Below are 24897 nucleotides of genomic sequence, written 5' to 3' on the forward strand. Positions count from 1 at the left end.
TCTTATCAGTTTGATTTCATTGTCTTTCATCTCTGCGTCCCTTCCCTCTGTCTCCTGTGCATTTCACTAGTTTCTTTAACATCTTTCTTTCTTATTCTCCCCTTCCATCACCCCCACTTTGTCCCCCGCCATCTCCTTCACTCTCTCCCCCTCCATTTCCCCCACTCTCACCCCTTTCCCTCTCCCAATCACATCACTCCACTCTCACCACACAAACAGCACCATCTGTCAATGAAGTTACTGCACTATAGACCGTTTTCCTTATACTGGATACACAGGATTTTTCTCATCAGACTGGCTACACAAAACAGTTTTCTATAGACTGGTTACACATAAAGTGATAGATGAAATCTCACGACACAGACAGTTGAGAGCATTTTATTTGGAAATGTAATCTGTTTGACCTAAAACCACCTTTCAATGACCAATATATCACATATATATATAGAAATATGAATTACATTTTTCATCTTTTGATGACATTGTACACAAAACCAAATAGGGATCTTCCTCTAGTTTCATCTCAGTTTTGTCTGTTGTGTTAAGTTGAGGGTTTACATTAGGAGTCTTGGGTTGGCATTTTGATGGTTTGATGTAGGTGGAGTTTTGGAGTCTTAAGGTGTTGTGTTGATGGTGTGGTAGATGGCATTTTGAGGTGTCGTGTTGAGGGTTTGGTAGGTGGAATCTTGAGTTCCTGTGTCGAGGTCTTGGTGATTGGAGTATTGAGGTGCCATGTTTAGAGTTTGGTATGTGGAGTCTTGAGTTCCTGTGTTTAGAGTTTGGAAGGTGGAGTCTAGAGGTGCCGTGTTTAGAGTTTGGTATGTGGAGTCTTGAGATCCTGTGTTTAGAGTTTGGAAGGTGGAGTCTTGAGGTGCCGTGTTTAGATTTTGGTATGTGGAGTCTTGAGTTCCTGTGTTTAGAGTTTGGAAGGTGGAGTCTTGAGGTGCCGTGTTTAGAGTTTGGTATGTGGAGTCTTGAGTTCCTGTGTTTAGAGTTTGGAAGGTGGAGTCTTGAGTTCCTGTGTTGAGGTCTTGGTAGGTGGAGTATCGGGCTGCTAATGTGATGTCTAGGTTGATGAGGTGATGGTTTCCTGTGTCTAAATTGGTGACCAGTCCTGTGAAACACAAAATGTGTGAAAATGTAAGACTGTTCTCACAAAAAAAAAATGTATTCCTTGAATTGGGAGAAGTGGATTAAATGCTTACTTGATGATTTCCTTTCTCTCCTCCATTTATAGATCAGTAACACAATGAGTCCCAACACCAACACACCCAGACTCACACAGACCATAATGACCACTGGAGTACCTAGAACTACAAATACCAGAGTCACACACACCATGAAGAACACTGGAGTACCTAGAACTACAAATACCAGACTCACACACCATGATGGCCACTGGAGTACCAAGAACTACTAATACCAGACTCACACACACCATTATAACCACTGGAGCACCTAGAATTACAAATACCAGACTTACACACCATGATGACCCCTGGAGCATGTGGAACCGCTCAATGTTTGTTACTGGTCAGCTGTGCTGTTTATTAATGCTTCTTTCCCATTTACCACAAGCAATGGAGGTAATGCCTAGTGTTTTAAGATTTGACAGTGAATAACAAGTTTTGCCAAAACATGCCCCATGCAAACAGGAACCTGTAAGCCTGGGCACTTTATTGGACAGGAACTCTTACCATTTGGTGAATTGGTTTTCATTGATTCTGGTGAATTGGTTGTCATTGATTCTGGTGGGGTGGCTCTGGTTAGTGCCTTCCAGTCTGTCCCTGAAAACAGGCCAGTTGTTAAAGAGCACCAGGATAGAGATGTGAAACTGAGATACTCCCATCCTGTGGGTGTTTGGCAACGCACTACACAACTGATTCCACAAATGAAATAGTTTCTAAAGAGTTGATTTGTGATGTGAACAAAATGCTTCTCCACTCATCCGACTAGAAACAGGAATAAGAACTACTGGTTTGACTACTTGTTGTTACGGTTACCGTTTTCCAGTGCAGTGTATCGGGGGGATGGAGATGTGTACTGCTGATATCAGGTGGAGTGGGTGGAGCTGAAAGAGGAACTTTAAAGACTGGGTAACACTATATTGAGAGTCCACAATGTGTGCCTGTAAATGCTCTGCCGATTGTCTACTGACTTTCTGTAACATTTTAACTAATCTAGTGAATCTAACCCTCATCTATATACTAACCATAAACCTTTATTCTATACCTAACCTTAACCCTTACCCTAAACCTTATTCTAAACCTAACTCTAACCTTAACCCTTACCCTAAACCTTATTCTAAACCTAACTCTAACCTTAACCCTTACCCTAAACCTTATTCTAAACCTAACTCTAACTTAACCCTTACCCTAAACCTTATTCTAAACCTAACTCTAACCTTAACCCTTACCCTAAACCTTATTCTAAACCTAACTCTAACCTTAACCCTTACCCTAAACCTTATTCTAAACCTAACTCTAACTTAACCCTTACCCTAAACCTTATTCTAAACCTAACTCTAACCTTAACCCTTACCCTAAACCTTATTCTAAACCTAACTCTAACCTTAACCCTTACCCTGAACCTTATTCTAAACCTAACTCTAACCTTAACCTTAGCAAGCTGTTGTTCATCAGCCGATAGTTTGTTTAAAGCTTTTTTGAAAGTTTGTTTATAGTGTTACTATCTATACAACATCTAATGGGAATGGGGACTCAAAATAATGTGTAATCAGTGACTGCACCAGAGACAGTAAAAAGATGGAGACACCCCATGTTATCAGGATGGAGCAATAAGCTTGCCGTGTTTTAAGACGACCGCAATTTTATCTCTTTCCATTTTGAAAATGTTGCAGATCTCTCAACAGCTTGTCCAACAATCTGCTGTAAAATGACATACACAAACTTACGTCACAAAGTTCATACATTTTTAATTGATTTGCAATCCAGAGAAAGTGTTCACTCAAGTGATTTTCAATTGCATTTGCGTTCTCTAGACATCTGTTTCTTTTCTGCATTTTTTTTCTTGGCCTATTTGAAATTAGTAGCACAAATTGGAAACTATAATGATCTCTTAGCAACAGCTACTGAGTGGGTTCAGAAAAGGGGAATTTATAAGGAAGTGGTTTGTGTTTGTGTGTTTGTAAGAGCTGAAGAGGAAGATGTGTGATTCATAGCCAAATATGGCAATGTTTACACCAAGGAATGTGCACCTTACGAAAGACCAACACTAAATGTTACTTCAAGGAAAGCAAAGTACATTCAAATTTTTTTTAAAACACTGCAACAAAATATATCACTATTATTCAAAATGTGCACCTGAGGAGAATTGAAATCTAGTATATCTCTGCATACATCTTTAAATAGGTTAACACAAAACCCACCGTCCATGATGCTGAGTTTCACTTGCTGGAACGTGTATTCGAATATTCTATCCACTCTGCACCAGTATGTCCCAGAGTCTGACTTCTTCAGGTCCTTGATGGTCACAGCGAAGACTCCATTTCTAAAGTCAAATATACTGTATCGTCCTTTCTCGGTACAGTTCTCGCTGTCCTGAGTCTGAATGAGAATACCTGATTCAGTTAAGCAGATCCCCTTGCAGAAATACTTGATGCTGGTCTCTGCTAATGTGTATGAACATTTGATTATGACTCGTCCTCCCACAACTCCAATCACTGCCTGAGAGTCCAACTCAGATTTACAAGGAGCTGTCACATGAAGACATGAGAAAGAGTCCAGTTCATATTACAACATCAACCTGTCACCCCAACACATCGCCTTCATGTGCTGTTATACAGACATGTTATTTCACAAATACAATAAAACTCTGACTGGTGAACTCACCTAGCAGAATGGTAACCATAGCGATGCAAACTTTCTCCAGCTTGATCTTAACCTCCATCTTTTACTCGCTAGGTCTCTTTTCTACTATTTTCTATTCCGACACGTAATCTCTGTCTTAATCTCACCAATTACAGTGATGTCCTGTACCTCTCTTTTCCTGTGTGAATGTTCAGCTTCCTTGTTTTCACTCTTGTTGGTCCTCTTTAAGCAGCTTGACTACAAAAACCAGACTTCACTGTCTCTCTCTAACTTCCTCCCACTTTTTCACTTTGCATTTTGATTATTCTCTGAATCTCTGAATTTCCCCCCTTCATCTCCCTCTATCTATTGACCTATTGATCTATCTATCGACCCACAGTGGGGAGAACAAGTATTTGTATTTGTGATTACCTGTTAGTACTGATTAGCCTGCTATGGTCGCTGTCACGCCACGTTGGATCTGCGACCACATTACGACACAACTAATGGGTCATATTCAGCTGGATGTGTTTTTTTTTGTAAGTGAAAACCAAAATATGTTTTTGTTATTGGACAATTTGCAGTGTGTGTTAATCATTCACTGTGTTTTAATGCTATGCTATTACTGAACTGAAATGAATGGGGGACCTGGCTGGTTGGACATCTATGGCTGCATGCCAGTGTTGTGAGAGCCTACAGGCCTAACTTCTGTGAGAGACGGAATCAAAAATAAATTATCTTAGGGAATAAATATGTATGGTTTTTAAATAAAGCAAGAAAAGTAAGCACGTTTATTAATATAGCACAATTCATTAATCGAAGCAATTCAATGTGATTTGCAAAGAAAAATATAAAATATGAAAATACAATACCATGAAAACAAATACTCAAATGAAAACATCAAAACAACATCATAATCATAAAACGTAATAATAACATAGAAACTGAGTAAAAACGGGATAAAAACATGCTGATAGGCTAAACAGTGCGGTTAAGTGCTCAGTCATAGGCACAGGAAAACATTAAAAATGTATACGTTTGGGGCACGTCTAAGATCTTCTGGTAGTTTATTCTACTTGGGTGCAGCATAAGCTAAATAAACATTTTCCCCAACTTGTCCCTTCGGAGTGGATTTTGTTCTGGGACTAAAAATGTCATTCAACTATTAAGAGCTCATTTGTTTGGGCATCAATAGACATGTGCACAGCGATATTTGGAAATGATTAACATCATGGTCAAAAATGAGTACAAACAAACATCTGAGAAGACATGAGCAGTTGGAGCAGATATACACAATAACCACGTGTTAAAAGTTCCTCTTGATGACAGGTTTGTAATGATAACAGGTTACGTTGAAACTCCAGTAGAGGGCGATGAAGACTCATTCACTCAAACCTACATAGTTTGTACTGGGCAAAAAGGATTGTATATTTCCCAAAACTCCTCTCATAGTTCACATTGCTTAATGGAACCAGCCATGGAGTGTTTGGGGTTGTTGTTTTCATTACTGTTAAATTATTAGCTGGCTATTTAAAGTAATCTCATTCTAATTAAACACGTTGAATGTAGCATAGCAACACTATTATACCTGTTGAATCCAGCCAGGGATACAACATTCATCCCTTCAAATTGCGGGCCGGCAGAACTAGGCTTGCCTGGTTCCTTTTCTTGTTTAAGTGGTGACATGCTGCAATGTTGACAGTTTGGTAGGTGGAGTCTTCAGGGGCCGGTTGATGGTTTGGTAGGTGGAGTCTTCAGGGGGCGGGTTGATGGTTTGGTAGGTGGAGTCTTGAGGGGCCGGTTGATGGTTTGGTAGGTGGAGTCTTGAGGGGCCGGGTTGATGGTTTGGTAGGTGGAGTCTTCAGGGGCCGGTTGATGGTTTGGTAGGTGGAGTCTTCAGGGGGCGGGTTGATGGTTTGGTAGGTGGAGTCTTGAGGGGCCGGTTGATGGTTTGGTAGGTGGAGTCTTGAGGGGCCGGGTTGATGGTTTGGTAGGTGGAGTCTTCAGGGGCCGGGTTGATGGTTTGGTAGGTGGAGTCTTGAGGGGCTGGGTTGATTTTGGTAGGTGGAGTCTTCAGGGGCCGGTTGATGGTTTGGTAGGTGGAGTCTTCAGGGGCCGGGTTGATGGTTTGGTAGGTGGAGTCTTGAGGGGCCTGTTGATGGTTTGGTAGTTGGAATCTTGAGGGGCCGGGCTGATGGTTTGGTAGGTGGAGTCTTCAGGGGCCGGGTTGATGGTTTGGTAGGTGGAGTCTTGAGGGGCCGGGTTGATGGTTTGGTAGGTGGAGTCATGAGGGGCCGGTTGATGGTTTGGTATGTGGAATCTTGAGGGGCCGGACTGATGGTTTGGTAGGTGGAGTCTTCAGGGGCCGGGTTGATGGTTTGGTAGGTGGAGTCTTGAGGGGCCGGGTTGATGGTTTGGTAGGTGGAGTCTTCAGGGGCCGGGTTGAGGGTTTGGTAGGTGGAGTCTTCAGGGGCCGGGTTCATGGTTTGGCAGGTGGAGTCTTCAGGGGCCGGGTTCATGGTTTGGTAGGTGGAGTCTTCAGGGGCCGGGTTGAGGGTTTGGAAGGTGGAGTCTTGGGTTGATGCATCTTGTTTGTTGTCTGGCCCTGGGGAACACAACATGTAACATGTAACATGTGCACACACTTACAGTACAAACAGTCAACGTACACCACTCATTCATTATCATTCATTATCACATACATAAAGTACATACCGTCAACATACACCCATCATTATCATTCATTATCACATACATAAAATACATACCGTCAACATACACCCATCATTATCATTCATTATCACATACATACATGTCTAGAATAACCTCATTATGTTGTTAGTAATTGGCTATAACCAATTACCCGGCAAAAACAATTGACCAATTTGGTTCACTAGCTAACTTTCTGTGGATAAAGCCAAGAGGCGAGCTGCCGTCTGTACATGCTGTTTGCTTTTTTACTAGGCCAACTAGTAGTACTGTAATCGGGAAAAATTACCAAGGAAAGTTTAAAGTAATAGCTGGCTATTCTCATGTTTCCTATGTGTGCTAAATTAGATATATTTTGTTTATTTAATTTTATTATATCATTAAAATAATCGTATGTCAACTCACCTGATCGATGAAGAATTTTAGTTAGATGAGCTGAATAAAAGAGTGAACTGAAGTCACACCTAGCGACAGACCAGATTTTCAGGAACATTATTTGGAAATAATTCCTGTTTAGAAGGTTACGTCTTTCAGCTTTAAGTTCTAAAGGACAAACTTTAACACCATTTCCTCTGAAACACACAGGGTGTTTACAGCTTTCAGCATTTAAACCAAAACCACACACACACACACACACCTACGTATGTAGGATGTGTGCCCTCACACACACACAAGTGGACCTCCATCTCTTTCTTCTATCTGAATTATTTTCTACAACCCGGTTTCCAAAAGAGTTGGGACGCCGCGTAAAATGATAATAAAAACAGAATGCAAGAATGCATTATTAAGCATTTACCATAACCAACATGGACTACAACAACCAAGCATTTACTATAACCAACATGGACTACAACTACCAAGCATTTACTATTACCAACATGGACTACCAAGGAACTACCAAGGATTTACATGTACTTGACCCATTTAGAAATGAACCCAGGTTCCACACTGTACCAATTTAGTTGTCACTATGACTACTTGCTGATGTATATAACACAAAAACTGGGAACAAATGTCCAATCAACATCTGAATGTGAGCTTTGATAGGGTTTTCAACTAACTAGAACACAGCATAAACTGTAAACATGGAAACTATATACGAAAACAACCTAAATCTATCCTTTAAATTGTAATATTACTCACCACATAGAAGGATATGAATGACAGATGGGAGTTTTCTTCTTATGTTCTCAGTCTCGTGGCGACTCTTCCCCATCATCATTATACTTCTGTGGTTTTCCTCTCTACAGTCTATCAGTCACTTCCAGTCACCAAGACACACACTGTCAGTCATCCTCCCTAACCCTAAACCTAACCCTAACCCTAAACCTAACCACAACCATGTCTACGTTTAAGATGTTTGTCTATCAAGTGGCTCTCTCGGTGCCTGGACACTTCCTTGTGTATTCTTTGCTGTGTGTTTGTGCATGTCTGTGTGTGCGTTTTAGAGAACATCACACACACACACACACACACAAACACACACACTCTACTGGTTTGAACAACTGTACCAGCACTTGTGAAGATACCTGGTAAAGTTTATTGAAAGACAGTCACAGGTTGATCGTTTCTTGAATACATTGAATTACGACAAAGACATGTCATATTAAATACAAGCCGTCTAAACCTCAGGCTCCACTACGGGTTTAAATGGCTACTAGTGTGGGTGATGTAAAGGTCCAATGGTATGAACTGATTTGTGCACCCAACAAAAAGCATGAAATTTACTTTTGTTTTTGTTTCATCTCAATTTTGTGAAAAATATAAATTAAACATACTGTATTTTTTGTCCCTTTCTGTTATGGTTCTGTGTTTAATGACAACATTTAAAAGCTAACATTTTGTTCATTTTGATTGTACAATAAACGATTATGTCAAAAAAAGGAAACAGAAGCACAAAAGAAACAGGGGAAACACTCACAGTCCAGAATTACTCCACATATCCTAATCCCTACCTTAACCTAAAACTAACCTTAACCTAACCCTAAATCTAACCTTAACCTAACCCTAAACCCAACATTAACCTAACCCCAATAACATAAAATGTTTACCTAAACATAACCTAGAACCCTGATTGAAAGTTTCAACCTAAACCTAACCCCTAAGGTTAGTAGCAGGGATATCCCTACACAGTCAACATTTCATTTTTTACTGGAGATTTAGTCCTCACTGTGTCAGTAAAACAAGTCCACACATACAGACACAAACACAAACCAATACTAGATGTCACCAAGAGGTTTTTGGTTTAACGGTGGAGTAAGTCACTGTCTCACGGTTGGAATGTTGTCCTCTAACAGTAAAGTATGTAACACTCTCTGGTTGGTTAAAGACATCAGAGTCTTTACTGAAGGAGTGACCAGCATACTGGACACAGGATGGATCTCTGGGGAAGGTATCATATTGGAGACACTGTCCAGACCCTCTGTAGAAGAATCAGTGTTGAAGTAGATGTCATCTTGACACTCATTGGTTGCTGTGGTCAGTGGTCAGTGTTAAAGTGGGTTGCCAGGCAGTGGTGGGTGAAGAGAGAGTACAGGAGCGGGCTCAACACACAGCCCTGGGGGGAGCCGGTACTGAGAGTCTGTGAGGAGGAGGTGGTGTTGCCCTGGGTCGAGACCCAGATCCCTGAGCTTAACCACCAGCTTGTGGGGCACAATGGTGTTTAAGGCTGAGCTGTCGTCAATGATAAGCATTCTCATATGTGTTCCTTTTGTCCAGATGAGTGAGTGCAGAGTGGAGGGTCAGAGCGATGGCGTCCTCTGTGGATGTGTTTTGTCTGTAGGCAAACTGTAGCGGGTCAAGTGTTACAGGCATGGAGTCTGTGATGTGAATTTTAACTAGCCGCTCAAAGCACTTCATGATGATTGGTGTGAGTGCTACAGGGCGGTAGTCATTCATGCAGAGGATTTTTTGCTTTTTTGGCACAGGAACAATTATGGACTTTTTGAAGCAGGTGGGGACCACTGACTGACGTAGCGATAGGTTGAAAATATCAGTAAATACATCAGCCAGTTGGTCAGCACAGACCTTGTAGAACACGGTCTGAGATGTTGTCTAGACCAGGAGCCATGCGGGGGTTAATCCTTTTTAGGCCTTTACAGACGTCTACCCTGGTCCATTTGAGTGTCCATGCCAGGGATGATGATCTCAAAGTGAGTGTAGAAAAAGTTCAGTTCCTCTGGGAGAGAAGCTGGCACTTCCCCCACACTACCTGCATAGCCTTTATAGTCAGTGATGGTTCTCAGACCACTCCACATCTTCCTGGTATTGGAGCCCTGGTAGAGAGATTCTACTTTGCTGTTTGTTGTTTTTATTGCCTTCCCGGGATTTTTTATAATTTTCCTTGCTGCCGGTGTTGAATGCTGCAGTCCGTGCCTTAAGCATGCCATGAATACCACTGTTGACCCACGGTTTTTGATTAGGAAATTATTTTGTAGTTGCACGTGTTACAACGTCATTGATACATTTGCTAATAAAACCAGTCACTGACTCTGTGTATTCATCGATATTGCCTCCAGACACCTCTCGGGTTGAGTTAAGGTTAGGTTATGGGTTAGGATAAGATTAGGTAAAGCGCTAGGATAAGAGTAAAGGTTAGGTTAAGAGCAAGGGTTGAGGTAATGTAAGGTTAAGGGTTACGGGTAAAGGTTAGGTAAAGAGTAACATTACGTGCACATAGTCCGCTTGCTTAACTCACTCTCTTGCGAGCAGTTGCTAAACCGAAACTAGGGTTCACACTGCCTGCTCGGGCAGGGCTCATCTTCCTAAACCATGCTAGGGACAACCAGTCAACCAGTATAGGGGACCTGTCTCTGCCAATAGTAATAACTATTTAGTATTTGGATGACTCCACTACTAAAAATGAATTACGACGATGCCAAGTCAATGATTTGTCAATGTTCAAATAGAAATGTACTTTGTTTTAAACTATGCATGTGTCACTCACCCGTGATCCTAACAATCTCTGAAAACCTCCATGCATGTATTTTTCAAATGATATCTCTGCATGAAGCCAGAGAAGCATAAATAATGGAGAAACCAGACACTGCGATTATACATTTCTATCTCGTCAATTTATTTTAGCTAGCTTGTGAGTTTCTAGCTAGCAGGTAAGTAAGAGAAGGGTAAGAGAACATCTGCCCTGCCATTGGTAGTCGCCAAACTCCGTCACTGCCCGCTAGCTGGAAATTAGCATAAAGTTGAACCCATCTCAACTGTTGCTGGGAGATTTTGTCTCAGAGAGTAGCTCCGCCCACTGTCGCCGTGATTCGCTGGCTCTCGTTGGAAATGGAAATGAGAGACGGCCTCTTTGTAGCTCTAGCCAGCGGACAGTGTGCACGCACCTTGTGGGTTAGGTAAAGGTTAGTTTTAAGGAAATGGGTGAATAGGGAATAATTTCTCTTTTCCTCACAGGGATACAAACAAACAGATGTGTGTATACATGCTTGTGTGTGTGTGTGTGTATCTAACCTGTATGTGTCTTTGATCTGTTCCTTTGTCTGAGGAATATGAGGAGAAGGAGAACCAACAGACAAACCACCACCAGACCAGCCCCCATAGAAACCAGTACATCTGGAGAACACAGTAATACAGGAGTCACACACACTAACACACACACATTAACACACACCACCACCAGACCAGCCCCCATAGAAACCAATACATCTGGAGAACACAGTAATACAGGAGTCACACACACACACACACACTAAAACACATACATTAACACACACACACATATACACACACCACCACCAGACCAGCCCCTATACACACCAGTATATCTGGAGAACACAGTAATACAGGAGTCACACACACTAACACACACACACTAACACACACCAACACCAGACTAGCCCCCATAGATACCAATACATCTGGGGAACACAGTTAAACTAGTCATAAACACTAACTAGCACATACACACATTAACCCCCGCACACACATTAACACAGGAGTCACACTCATTAAAAAACCCACACACACATTTATACAAACACACAAGAACCCAGCATTCACACACATTAACACACACATTAATTTATTAGTCACAAATATACATGCTCAGGTGAGAAGTGCTGGGCAGAGTAGAAAGATGTGTCTCCCGCTCCTTGGAAGCTAGATAAGAAACATTGGATTAGAGGTTAACATTGGGCAGCAGGGGGTGCTGGCTGCGCCCCCTACTGCCCGGGAACCGCAGCCAGCACCCCCTGCTGCCCAGTGGCCGCAGTCGCCAGCTTCTCCTGCTACCCAGTGTTTGCCACCACTGCACAAGCCCCCCGAGGGATGGCCGCCGCCGCCCGTCTCCAACCCCTGCCAGCTCTGTTTCTTTTTTAAGACAGAATCCAAATTTGATAACCATGTATTTGTTACTTAAGTGGTAAAAAATTAAAACTGTTTTACTTTTGCCCCTTTTTCTGCCGCAGAGGTACTTGGAGTAAAGAAACAACAACTATATTTCACCCTTGAGTGAAATGTAATTCCTAGGGTTTGTAAATCAGCATATGTTTTGCCTCGATTAAAGGGAGGAGAATCATACCAACCTGAATAACTATAGGCCTATTTCCAAACTATTGTACCAGTTTTGGACAAGATTTTAAGGAAGTTTTACTCACCCATGAAATCTTAACTTTGGTAAATGTATGTAATATTGTTTGCCTGAACTTTGGTAAATGTATTTCCATGAATCAGGTGCAGCTCCTGCATATTATTCCTATATTATTATTATTATTATCATATAACTAAAAGTGTATAAATACATCTTGACAGACAGTATTCACCTAAGAGTAGGTAGAAGGAGACAATGTGGAGTACCTTCATTCTGGGCCAAAATTATTCTGCGGTCACATGTATCTTCAGCAATCAACAGACGTTTGACAGCGGGTCGTCTTGACTGCAGAATGCTTTAATGAAACTGTTCACTTTGACCTCTATCTCTCTTTCTATATATGTATGTCTCGTGTGTGTGTGTGTGTGTGTGTTTTTGTGTGTGTGTTTTCTAGTGGTCTTAATTCTTTGAGTGAAACACAGATGGCTGTTGTGACAATGGTGTGGAAATTGACAGCTTCTCTGAACTAATGGTAACATGTTAATTTTAGCTGGCACATCATGCCAATAGAGTTTAATTAGTATTAATCTACATATTTACACTAGTGGGAATAGTTTGGTGTGTAATTATTTACTGATGTGTAGAATTGCAAATGGTGTTTTCTTATAATCATATGCTTAGAAGTGTGTAGAATAAGTAGTTGTTCTGATTTACTGTAATCATATTCTAAAATGTGTGTAGAATAAGTAAGTGTTCTGATATAATCATATACTTAAAAGTGTGTAGAATATGTAGATTGTCTGATCGAATAATTTACAGGTGTTTAAAATTGGCAGGTGAATCCTAAAAATTCCTTGGTCCCTCTTGTTGGATGATGGCCGTTTGAGTTGAAAGAACAAAATATCAGAGGCATGGAGAGAGTGAACAATAGAGGCAGAGAGAGAGAGAGTGAGGCAGAGAGAGAGAGAGTATGCTTTACTGAATGTATGTACACTCATGTATCTTCACTCATGTGGGTTTGTACTTGGGTGCGGAAGCATCTGTGAGTGCTCTCTTTTACATGTGTTCTTGTGGGCGCGTGGTTTTGGGTCAGAGGTTGAAAGCATAAACCATCCTGTGCGTTTCAGAGGAAATGGGGTCAAACCTTTGGTTCAAGTTTTCAGCTGCTTAATACCCTCTAATCTTAAATGATGCAACTGAATGTAATTGCATCTCTGTAGAAAATCAGATGATGTTAGTAGCTGGTTCTAGACTATATAGAACATCAGATGATGTTAGTAACCGGTTCTAGACTATAGAACATTAGTTGATGTCAGTAACTGGTCCTAGACTTTATAAAAAAATCTATTGAGGTTTGTAACTGGTTGTACAGTGTGTAGAACATCCGTTGGTGTTAGTAACCGGTTCTAGACTATAGAACATTGGTTGATGCAGACAGGCTTCAGAGGAAGAGACAGAAGAGAGAGAGATCAAAGTGATTGATCTAATAAAAGAAAAAGAGAGAAAGGCGGAGAGAGGTACTGTAAGAAGAGAAATAGATGAAGAACATTTTGACTTGATCCACCTTTGATCTTTCACCAACACCAGTAAAATAAATCACACTGGAAACCAACACCAGTAAAATAAAACACACTGGAAACCAACACCAGTAAAATAAAACACAATGAAAAACAACACCAGTAAGATAAAACACAATGAAAAACAACACCAGTAAGATAAAACAAACTGGAAACAAAGGAGTGTCAGAGGAGCGAGGAGCTTTGATAAAGGAATAAAGGACATTCAGGAACATCCTACATTTTCAACTTAAAAAGGATTCAGAGTAGCAATTTAGCTGATAATTCAGGTGGAAAATATGAAGACATTATAGTGGTTTGTGTAACAGAGATAATAAAAATAGTAGTAGAATTAAGGTTGACAGTGTAGTAACAGTGAATGTATTGTAACCACCGTAAATAACAATGGTAGAATAGTAACAGTGAATGTATTGTAACCCCAGTAAATAACAATGGTAGAATAGTAACAGTGAATGTATTGTAACCACAGTAAATAACAATGGTAGAATAGTAACAGTGAATGTACTGTAACCACAGTAAATTACAATGGTAGAATAGTATCAGTGAATGTATTGTAACCACAGTAAATAACAATGGTAGAATAGTAACAGTGAATGTATTGTAACCCCAGTAAATAACAATGGTAGAATAGTATCAGTGAATGTATTGTAACCCCAGTAAATTAACAGTGATAGAATAGTATCAGTGAATGTATTGTAACCCCAGTAAATTAACCATGGTAGAATAGTAACAGTGAATGTATTGTAACCCCTGTAAATTAACAATGGTAGAATAGTAACAGTGAATGTATTGTAACCACAGTAGATTAACAGTGATAGAATATTAACAGTGAATGTATTGTAACCCCAGTAAATAACAATGGTAGAATAGTAACAGTGAATGTATTGCAACCACAGTAGATTAACAGTGATAGAATGTTAACCATGAATGTATTGTAACCCCAGTAAATAACAATGGTAGAATAGTAACAGTGAAAATAGTGTAACCACAGTAGATTAAAAGTGATTGAATATTAACAGTGAATGTATTGTAACCCCAGTAAATAACAATGGTAGAATAGTAACAGTGAATATATTGTAACCCCAGTAAATAACAATGGTAGAATAGTAACAGTGAATGTATTGTAACCACAGTAAATTACAATGGTAGAATAGTAACAGTGAATGTATTGTAACCCCAGTAAATAACAATGGTAGAATAGTAACAGTGAATGTATTGTAACCACAGTAAATTACAATGGTAGAATAGTAACAGTGAATGTATTGTAACCCCAGTAAATAACAATGGTAGAATAGTAACAGTGAATGTATTGTAACCCCAGTAAATTAACAGTGAATGTATTGTAACCACAGTAGATTAACACTGATGGCAGTGGCAGCATAATACCCAGTAATGTCCAGAATGAAAAGTTCCTGCTGTTGCTTCTAATACGACTTCTGTCTGTCTGTCTTCTTTCCTTTCTACATCACTGTCTGTATCATGTCATACATATTGATTTTTAGATATGTTATCTATATATAAATATTCTCTGTACATATATATATATTGTAAATATTGTCTGTATTTAGCCAATTTGTTTTATATATTTTTTTCTAAATATGCATTTTTGTAATTTAAATAAATCATGTCTTTTGACATGATTTATACAAGATTAAAGGGCAGCAGTTCATATGACTGTATCAGAAAACCAATAATGGCGGACAGTGGCTCCCTTCCCCAATGTTAACTGGCCTAAACCTCAAGGGGGAGTGGTTTAACCACCAGGAAGAGTGCTTTAACCTCTGCAAGGCAGTGATCTGTATATTTTGGAATTATACTGTAATCGGGGAAGATGTGAGTGGCACAGATCTCAGATTTCAGCTGTCACTGTGTTGACACCGTCCCCTCCCCTGTGTTGTCCCTTTCCTTGTCCTTCAGGTCATGTTTCCGACCTGGACTAGTTTTAAATAGACTCTAGACTCAGCCCACACCTATTTATTCATTATTATAATTGTAATCTTAATATGTTCACCTGGCACAGCCAGAAGAGGACAGATCACCCCTCTGAGCCCGGGTCCTCTGTAGGTTTCTTCCTAAATTTTGACATTCTTAGGGAGTTTTTCCTAGCCACTGAAATTCAACACTTCTGTTGTTTGCTCCTTGGGGTTTAAGGCCGGGTGTCTCTGTAAAAGAACCATGTGACATCTGCTGATGTAAAAAGGGCTTTATAAATCCATTTGATTGACTGATTGATTGATCACCAGTTGTTAGACTGCAGGGTGTTTCTGAAATGCTCTTTCTTCCTTTATTGAAGCTCCTCCCTCGTCTGACACGTCTATTTCTCTCTCCTCCCTCTGTCCCCCCTCTGTCCTCCCTCTCTCTACCCATCACTCTATTTATTACTGTGTTACTATCTCTCTCTTTCTCTCTTTTGCTCTCTCTCTCCATCTCTCTCTCTCTGTCTCTCTCGCTCTCTGTGAATGTTGAGGAGATGTAGGGATTGTGATGGCAAAACAATCTTTCATTTTTTTGTGTGTGTTCTCCTGCATGTGTTTACTCTTGAGGTCAGATCTACAGTGCCCAGGCTAGTCCCCCTACAGAAATTGTAGATCGCCCATCTTGCCAAGTGATTCTGTCTCTTATTAAACACCTCATTCAACCAGGAAGTATTCACCAGCACACACACACTGGGAGGAGAGCACATTCCCCCCGCCCATGAGCCTGACTGAGGAAGCAGGCACTCTGCCTATCAGGCCTGTCTGTGAAACCTCACTCAGGTCACAATCCCTGGTCTCTTTGGAGACCCACCATTCCCACATGATGCCCTTTTCCCTTCATAGTGCAATACTTTAGAGAAGGGCCAATAGAGAACCAGGAGCCCTTGGGGACACATGCAGAACCTGGTACAGGTCTTATAGTTCTATGGTTTCTCAGGTAGCTGGGCGGTAGAATAGACAGCGTCTTTTGGAGTGTCTTCATAGATCTGCACATCAGGCCATCTCATATGTTCTACAGGGTCTTTGGGTAACTGGGCTGTAGAATAGATGGAACCATCTTGGGTTCTACTGGCTGTTGAAGAGACTGAGGAGATTCTAGAAACTTTTGGAAGATCCAAACTGGAGTACATAAGAGCATCTGGGGGATCAGCAGTGGAGTAGATTGGGTCTATGTGATCTTTAAGGAAGTCCACAGTAGAGTAGCATGGGTCTATGTCGTCTTTGGAGCAGCTAGCGTTAGCATGGAGGTCACATTGATCACCTGTTGCGCTGTTAGCAGGGTATGTTGCAGAGGTGCGGACAGCAGGGTAGATTGTATCTGAGTTGACAATGGTGTAGATTGATGAACTGACCACGGTCTGTCTGTCAGCCTCTCTGATCTCATCATACACACATTCAGCCTGTATTGAGAAACAGTTATAACTACTGTACATCATCCTGTACCAGTTATCACTAACCTTCATTATCCCATACCAATTATAAATACCGACATACACAATGACCACGTGTTGAATGTTCCTCATGATGACAGGTTAGAAATTATAACAGGTTATTGTGAATCTCCAGTAGAGGGCGCTGAAGACGAATTCACTTAAACATGCATTGTTGCCACACACAAACACAAATACCCTTCTGTCTCACCTCTCCACTAGGGGCAGTGTTGGTGTTGGAGGAGACTGGATGTGTTGATTTTCTGATTCTTCTCTCTCTGTGGAACAGGAGTAGAGACAGCCCTAACACCATCATCATGACTACCAGACCAACACTGGTCCACATCGTCAGACCTGAACACAGCGAGAGAGAGAGAGAGATATCTGCCTTATAAAAACAACTAAATGTCAGATACTTTACAAAAGGTCCTTGTATTACCCGCTGCTTGCAACTCTGTGTTCTACAGGTTATGTTTTCTTATACTACTGGAAAGTGACCACAGTTTTCCAGTCAGCTGGTTTGTAGAGACCATGCAGATATTGTAGCTTTGTTCATTCATACATTGACCAGTGGACTAATGATCAATATTTCCTTAAGCTCCAAGAAGTCTTTCTTTGACTTTGACTACAGCCCAAACCTGCCAAGGCAAAGAAGTGTTGCAATAGTCAGCTCAGATTCTGACTATGTATAATAAAACTAAAGGATATAATCACATTGAGAAAAAAAAAATTATGACTAATCTATGGTCTGTAATTGCATACATTGTTTGTCTTCCTGCTGGCACTGTAGCTCCCAAAACCTGCTCTAAATAAGTAACTACTAAACAATGTTAATTATGCTTGCAATGCTTTAATTCTACTGTATGCAACTTTTATATGTTTATATGTATAGATTTTTTTTTTCTCACTCAGAGAATCAACCAGGTAAAATAGAGATCTGACTACATGACCGATAATTAAGATGTAGTCTGTGAGTAACAGTGATCAGAGTTATCATATCAATGGAGAAACATTCTGTTAGCAGCCAGTCACCACAGAACTGATGAATCACTTCCTGTTGGCCTCTGAAACATTAACATCTACACCACCAAGACCATTACAGCATCTGAAACATTAACATCTACACCACCAAGACCATTACAGCATCTGAAACATTAACATCTACACCACCAAGACCTTTACAGCATCTGAAACACTAACATCTACACCACCAACAACATTACAACCTTTGAAAGCACATCAACTTCTCATACCTTCTGTTGAAGAGACACCAATAGAGTAACCAGGTGCTGAGGAGAGGTTTGGAGATGTTCCAGAGAGGTTTGGGAGTGATGTGGATATATTTGAAGAAGTTCCAGAGTGGTTTGGGAGTGTTGTGGAGAAGTTAGAATATGTTGTAGGGAAGTTTGGGAAGGCTGTGTGGACATTCATTTTTGGGTGGATTATTGTAGGTTAAGGAATGGTAGTAGCAGAAAGTAGGACAAACATCAAAATTGTCACCATTATATTTGTCTCTTGCTAAAAATAAATCAGGATGCATTTTAACAAGCAATATGTATGTATGTATGTTTGTATGTAAGTATGTACATATGTATGTAAAATGTCAAATGTAGGTAGTGTTTACTTACCGTCTGTCACCCTGAGTTTCACCTCTTGGTATGAGTCTGGGCCATATCTTTCTGCTCCACACCAGTATGTCCCAGAGTCTGACTTCTTCAGGTCCTTGATGGTCACAGTGAAGTCTCCATTTCTAAAGTCATGTAAACTGTATCGTCCTTTATCTATATAGGTTCCTCTGTCCTTAGTCTGAATGAGAACATCTTTAACATAACAAGTTCTTTTGCAGAAGTACTTGATGTTCTCTGCCCCAGTGAGGGAGCATTTGATTATAACTTTACCTCCTACAACTCCAGTCACCTTAGTAACAGCTGATACAAGACACGGACCTGTCAAAGGAGAATACGGACTACAGTTATATGATGATTTACTTTAAAGAAGTCGACATTTGACTCACAGTAAAAACTTTATAGGCAACAAAAACTATAAAGTCTATACTGTGGATATCTATAAAAGAAAGGTTAGGACTAAAGGTAGGTTTAAAATACTAGTATCAGGTTACGAGTAGGGTCAGAAATCTTTCCCTAAACAGTTTAATTTACAGAGCCCTCAGTCAGTTAAGCATTTTCGATTCATCCATATTTTCTTAAAAGTATGATTTTGAAATGAAATAAAAAGACAGACAGATCTCACCTGACAGGAGACAACAGGAGACAACGTGGAGGATATTCATTTTACACCAGCTATTATGCCACTATACTATTACTATACTACTAGTAGTCATTATACCACTATAATATTACTATACTACCACCATTTACTATACCACTATACTACTACTATACTATTACTATACTACCATCAGTAATTATACCACTATACTATTACTATACTACCACCACATCTTGCTAGATTGTTGTTCTTCCACCAGCAGGATGTTTCTGAAATATTCTTCCTTTTTTAAAGATCCTGCCTCCACTGAAACCTCTCTTCCTGTCTCTCTCTTTCTCTCTCTCCATCGGTCTGTTTCCCTCTGTCTGAGTCTCTGGTCTCGGTCATAGTTACGGTGTTGTTCGTGGTGAGGGCGGGAACATTTCAGTTTAAGTTCCATCAGAGAGTGTGGTTTCTAAGTGCTGCATGCTAAAACGTGTTCAATCTACTGGGTGACATTTTGACCGCAATGGAACCCAGCTAGGTTTGTCTTTCAGACGATGCACTGCTGTAGTGTAAAGATTAGGAACTTACCAAGCTGTTGGTGACAAAGTGTGAAAACAGTCAACTTCTCTGTTCTAAAGTTACCATGTGTGTTTTAGCTGAGTAGGCAAACATGACAGAGATGTTGACATGATACTTAAAGTGTGCATCACTCAATCTTATTATATTTGTATTATACTTAGTTTTATGAAATATATACATTCTGGGACATGAGTGATTGTGTTTGTGGGTGTGTGTGTGTGTGTGTGTTCATGCGTGCGTGCATGTGTGTGTGTTTGTGCTACTTATTTTACTGATTTAGTTAAGAAATTTAGAGTGAAGATTGGATTCCTTTAGAGAAAAATAGCATGTTTATCTTTGATAATAGAATAAGTCTAAGACATGTTTTATCTGTTTTGGATCATGAATATATTATCTACATGTTAGCAGCAGCTTCTACAATACATTTTTGTCTGCAAAAAGAAGAACAATTGAGGAACTACTCAACTTCTGCAGACATGGTTTATAGGATTTATTTTTATTTCCAACTGCAATCTCCCTAACTGAATTAACCAACTGAACTAACCAAATGAACTAACCAACTGAACTAACTTACTGAACTAATTGAACTAACCAAATGAATTAATCAACTGAACTAACTTACTGAACTTACTTTCTGAACTAACTAACTAACTGACCTAACTGAACGTACTTACTGAACCAACCAACTAAATTAACCAACTGAACTAACTGAACTATGATCTTACCAAGTGAACTAACCTAATGAACTAACTTATTGTACTAACTTGCTGAACTAAACAACTGAACCAACTGAACTAACTCACTGAATTAACCAACTGAATTAACCAACTGAACTAACTTACTGAACTAACTGCCATTTGGGACTCGTTTTTATAGATTATACAGTTCTATGTTATCTTAGGTAGCTGGGCTGTGGAATAGATGGGATATTCTGGAGTGTCTTTATAGATCTGCACATCAGTTTGTCTCATATGTTCTACAGTGGCTTCGGGTAACTGGGCTGTAGAACAGATGGAACCATCCTAGGTTTTACTGACTATGAGTGATCAGAGTAACCATAGCAATGTAGGCCTCAGTGTGGCACAGCAGCTGCTCACCATAGAACCACAATTAAATCACTTCCTGTTGAATAGAGTCTGTTGTATTTAGAGAGACCACTGAGGAACAGAGAGAATAGAGTCTGTTGTATTTAGAGAGACCACTGAGGAACAGAGAGAATAGAGTCTGTTGTGTTTAGAGAGACCACTGATGAACAGAGAGAATAGAGTCTGTTGTGTTTAGAGAGACCACTGAGGAACAGAGAGAATAGAGTCTGTTGTGTTTAGAGAGACCACTGATGAACAGAGAGAATAGAGTCTGTTGTATTTAGAGAGACCACTGAGGAACAGAGAGAATAGAGTCTGTTGTGTTTAGAGAGACCACTGATGAACAGAGAGAATAGAGTCTGTTGTGTTTAGAAAGAACAATGGAAATTAGAATCAATAATAATAACATACTTAGGTCAGAGATTCTGTTGACAGGTTGGTGCCCTCCCCTACTTTCCTCCCCCACTTTCCTCGCTCTCTTTCCTCCCTCTGTTTCCTTACTCTTGAATTGTCTTTGGTCCAGTGACTGCCTGTGGTTTGGGCATTAATACCCACCCGTCTGAGATCTGTGCCACTCACATCTTCCACTGTCAGATTACAGTGTAATTCCAAAGTAAACACATCACTGCCTAGCAGAGGTTAAACCACTCCCCCTGGTGGTTAAAGCACTCCCTCTGGTGGTTAAACCACTCCCCCTGGTGGTTAAAGCACTCCCCCAGTGGTTAAACCACTCCCCCTGGTGGTTAAACCACTCCCCCTTGAGGATAGACCACTGCCCTTGGAAACAAAGGTTTAGGCCTGGTAACATTGGGGAAGGAAGCCTCTGTCCGCCATTATTCGTTTTCTGATACAGTCATACGAACTGCTGCACATTAACCTTATATAAAACCTGTCAAAAGACATTAGATATTCATTTATATTACAAAACTGCATATTTAGAAAAAATTAAATAAAAAAATGTGCTAAATACAGACAATATTGACAATATATATGTATAGGCAATATGCACGTATATAGACAATAATATTCATATTATTGTCTAAATACAAGATTGGACAATTTTTTACTTTTTTTTCATTGTGACACAGGTTTCCTTAAGGACATGGAAAAGGATTTGCAATTTTCTATCTGAAATGATTGCTCATTAGGGAGGAATAGGAGGAATAGTCCTAACTGGAAATGTAAAAATTAACAAAAGCAAACATGGATGTGCATCTATCTCTTCTCTCCACTAGGGGCAGTGTTGGTGTTTTTGTAGACTGGTTGTGGAGGTGGTGTTGGTCTCATGCTTTCCATCTCCTGTCCACTGGGGGCAGTGTTGGTGTTAGAGTGGATTAGTGGTGGTGACGTCCGGATGTCTCTCCTCTTTTTGTAGAACAGGAGCAGGACCAGTCCTATCACCATGACTACCAGACCAACACTGGTCCACACCATCAGACCAGTAGACAGTCTGTTGGTAGAGTCTGCAGACAATGTGTGATTAATAAAGGAACTATGAGTACGAAAGTCAGAGTAACCATAGTAACAAATTGTTACCACTGTGTCACCAGCTAATCAATACAAAACCTCATGAAGAAGCATCACTTCGTGTTGACCTCTGTGGCTCTCACAACTAATTGTATATCATGGAGGCCATAACAATATATCCCAGAATACATTTTCCCTACACTGAAATCAGTGAATTTTACATTCACTCTGTCCTGCTCCAGGAGAGTCAGAGAAGAACATCTAGAGGGGGAAGAAGATAGAGAGAAAGAAGGAGAGTTTAACTTGGCCAAGGTGTGTATAGACAGTCTGTACTGGTTGTGTTTCTGTGTTTTAGCGCATTCTTGATAATTTTCAAGCATCTTTCTAACATGAAACTGTTGTATTTTATGAGAATACAGTGAACTGTTCATTATATATTGATTATTTCACTTGCCTTAACTATGTACGCATTAAAAATATATCCTATAAATGTTTTTATAACTATTTTCAACTAAGCTGGTCAATTAATATCCAGATTATATTAATTAATTTCAAACTGAGTTTGCGCAGAATTTGATTCATAATGCACACAGGCCAATGTTCCAACTCTCTAAGTACACAGTTCATAACCAAATGGTCAACATGAGAATGAACAGGTGGCTCGAAATAAGCTGTCTGATACTACAGTTGTTGTTTTCAGTAGACAATTATGTAATTAACAGGATGTTGAATGATAACTGATTGACAGACATGTCCACTAGGGGGTGATGTTGACTTTTAGATGTTTAAGCTACCTGGTCTCAGCCTCAAGGTTTTAGACCGCTACATTATTGGGTCGGGGGAGTAGGTTAGGTCCCCTTTGTGAATCCAAGGAATGCTCACTGTAACTTTCCTTATGTCCTGTTCTGTTTGAGCTTAGGGGGTCATGAGTCCTTGGATCACATCACAGGACTACCAGGCCCGGATGACCCATGGCTGTCCCTTTCCAAAGTCGTCCTGGTTGTGTATTGAGTTGCTGACTGAATATTCTGGCTGCCACCCCACCTGATCGTCCCTGTCCACCTGGTCATGCAAATGACTTGAAATCTGTTTATAGACTCTGGATAATGCCCCCATGCATTTGTTAATTATAATAATCTTGTAGACTTAGTCTTCACCTAGCAAAAGCAGAAATGGACAGGCCACACCTTGGAGTCTGGTTCCTCTCTAAATTTCTTCCTAAGATTTTGACCCAACCATGTTTTTCCTAGCCACTGTCTATCAACTCCGTAGTTGCTTGCGTTTTGGGGTTTCAGGCTGGGTGTCTTTAAAAGCGCTTTGGAAAACTGCTGGTATTAAAAGGGCTTTATAAAATACATTTGATTGATACATATTAAAAGTGTTTTATGTAAACAAAGTGGATATTTTAATAGCAATAGAAGCATTATGTTTGATCATCAGGGTCGAAATAAATTCAGGTGGTTTAGTATTAGGTTTAAGTAATAGCACACTGACTGTAAGGATAGCACAACAATATCATCAGGATTTGTAGGTTAACTCAGACCCTCCGCACAGTTATTGTGAGTGACAGAGTGTGAAAGGGAGACACAGAGAGAGAGAGAGAGAGAGAGACAGAGTGACACAAAGAGAAAGAGAGAAAGACAAAGGAGAGGGAGGAGCTTCAAAAAGGAAGTAAAGACATTTCAAAAACAATGTCAATACAGTTTAGTTTTTGACAGGCAAGATATATCGGACCTGATTCTAAAAGTGTTAATATAGTAATATTATAGTAATTCTATACTATACTAAAGTTGGTAGTATAGTAAGAGTATACTATACTAAAAGTGGTAGTATAGTAACAGTATAGTGGTATAGTAACTGGTCCAGAATGAAGATCTTCCATGTTGTCTACTGTTGTCTCCTCTATAGTGAGTTCTGTCTTCCTGTCTGTCTGTCTATTCATGTCTATTTGTGTCTTTCAGATATAGATGAACTTATTTAGTAAATATGTTTTTATTTTTATGTACATTGTAAAAATGCACTGAACTTAAATTGTTTCTTAAAGCATGTTGGGGTTTTGAATGGACAAGAGCAGGGTCAAGTAAAATGTGCAGATTTCTACAATATATCAGGGTAAAGTCTAAGTTGTGGTGATGTTAATATATTATTTTGGGGTAATATCTCTGTTATTATTAGTTGTATACATTGTCTCAGGATAATGTCTCTGTTGTTTCATAGCTCTGTCTGCTGTGGCATTACATTCCACTAAGAAGCTTGAAGGAGGGCAAGTCAGATTCCACTGTTCATTCAAATGGGCTTCATCCAACAACAAGTATTTCTGCAAAAAGACGTGTTCTGGTGAAGATATTCTGGTTGAAACTGATGGGAGTAAGAATGAAACTCAAGGTAGATACAGTATAGAAGACTATGGAAATGGACACATCACTGTGACCATTAAGGACCTGAAGAAGTCAGACTCTGGGACATACTGGTGTGGAGTGGAGAGAGTTGGTTTGGACACATA

The 24897-nt window shown here is 40.0% G+C and overlaps 3 protein-coding genes across 6 annotated transcripts; all 3 read right to left on the reverse strand.

The window, feature by feature from the left end:
* Nucleotides 1-448: 448 nt before the first annotated feature.
* LOC106023897 (CMRF35-like molecule 1) lies at nt 449-4003 on the reverse strand. 3 transcript variants are annotated; one of them, XM_029121890.2, is made up of 5 exons: nt 3852-4003; nt 3389-3715; nt 1698-1781; nt 1206-1364; nt 449-1114 (listed from the first exon to the last, which is right to left on the reverse strand). In XM_029121890.2, the coding sequence occupies exons 1-5, from the start codon at nt 3907-3909 to the stop codon at nt 615-617; spliced, it is 1128 nt and encodes a 375-aa protein (XP_028977723.2). In that variant the 5' UTR covers nt 3910-4003; the 3' UTR covers nt 449-614. The 3 variants fall into 3 exon arrangements, with proteins under 3 accessions (XP_028977723.2, XP_012987633.3, XP_028977722.2); XM_013132179.4 differs by having other exon boundaries at nt 1206-1313; nt 1698-1787; XM_029121889.2 differs by having other exon boundaries at nt 1698-1787.
* Nucleotides 4004-5670: 1667 nt separating this feature from the next.
* Nucleotides 5671-9588, reverse strand: LOC117594915 (extensin-like). The gene is made up of 3 exons (XM_034294463.1): nt 9546-9588; nt 5962-6414; nt 5671-5915 (listed from the first exon to the last, which is right to left on the reverse strand). Exons 1-3 carry the CDS (start codon nt 9586-9588, stop codon nt 5671-5673), a joined length of 741 nt encoding a protein of 246 aa, XP_034150354.1.
* A 6231-nt stretch (nt 9589-15819) lies between these two features.
* LOC105029369 (CMRF35-like molecule 1) lies at nt 15820-19391 on the reverse strand. 2 transcript variants are annotated; one of them, XM_020049681.3, is made up of 5 exons: nt 19300-19391; nt 18678-18995; nt 18303-18464; nt 17261-17403; nt 15820-17019 (listed from the first exon to the last, which is right to left on the reverse strand). In XM_020049681.3, the coding sequence occupies exons 1-5, from the start codon at nt 19337-19339 to the stop codon at nt 16543-16545; spliced, it is 1140 nt and encodes a 379-aa protein (XP_019905240.2). In that variant the 5' UTR covers nt 19340-19391; the 3' UTR covers nt 15820-16542. The 2 variants fall into 2 exon arrangements, with proteins under 2 accessions (XP_019905240.2, XP_019905241.2); XM_020049682.3 differs by lacking the exon at nt 18303-18464.
* Nucleotides 19392-24897: the final 5506 nt, after the last annotated feature.

The sequence above is a fragment of the Esox lucius genome, chromosome 9 (genome assembly GCF_011004845.1).
Source record: "Esox lucius isolate fEsoLuc1 chromosome 9, fEsoLuc1.pri, whole genome shotgun sequence".
Taxonomy (NCBI): Eukaryota; Metazoa; Chordata; class Actinopteri; order Esociformes; family Esocidae; genus Esox; species Esox lucius.

Coding starts and splice junctions, on each gene's coding strand:
- LOC106023897 (XM_029121889.2), bottom strand. CDS start 3,909: ATGGAGGTTAAGATCAAGCTGGAGAAAGTTTGCATCGCTATGGTTACC. Junction 3,716..3,851: donor TATGGTTACCATTCTGCTAG/GTGAGTTCACCA, acceptor TTCATGTGACAG/CTCCTTGTAAATCTGAGTTG. Junction 1,365..1,697: donor GAAAACCAATTCACCAAATG/GTAAGAGTTCCT, acceptor TGGTATTTGTAG/TTCTAGGTACTCCAGTGTTC.
- LOC117594915 (XM_034294463.1), bottom strand. CDS start 9,588: ATGGCTCCTGGTCTAGACAACATCTCAGACCGTGTTCTACAAG. Junction 6,415..9,545: donor CTCAGACCGTGTTCTACAAG/GTCTGTGCTGAC, acceptor TGTGTTCCCCAG/GGCCAGACAACAAACAAGAT. Junction 5,916..5,961: donor AACTACCAAACCATCAACAG/GCCCCTCAAGAC, acceptor CGGCCCCTGAAG/ACTCCACCTACCAAACCATC.
- LOC105029369 (XM_020049681.3), bottom strand. CDS start 19,339: ATGAATATCCTCCACGTTGTCTCCTGTTGTCTCCTGTCAG. Junction 18,996..19,299: donor CTCCTGTTGTCTCCTGTCAG/GTGAGATCTGTC, acceptor CTCCTTTGACAG/GTCCGTGTCTTGTATCAGCT. Junction 17,404..18,302: donor TGGTGTCTCTTCAACAGAAG/GTATGAGAAGTT, acceptor CGCTGTGTTCAG/GTCTGACGATGTGGACCAGT.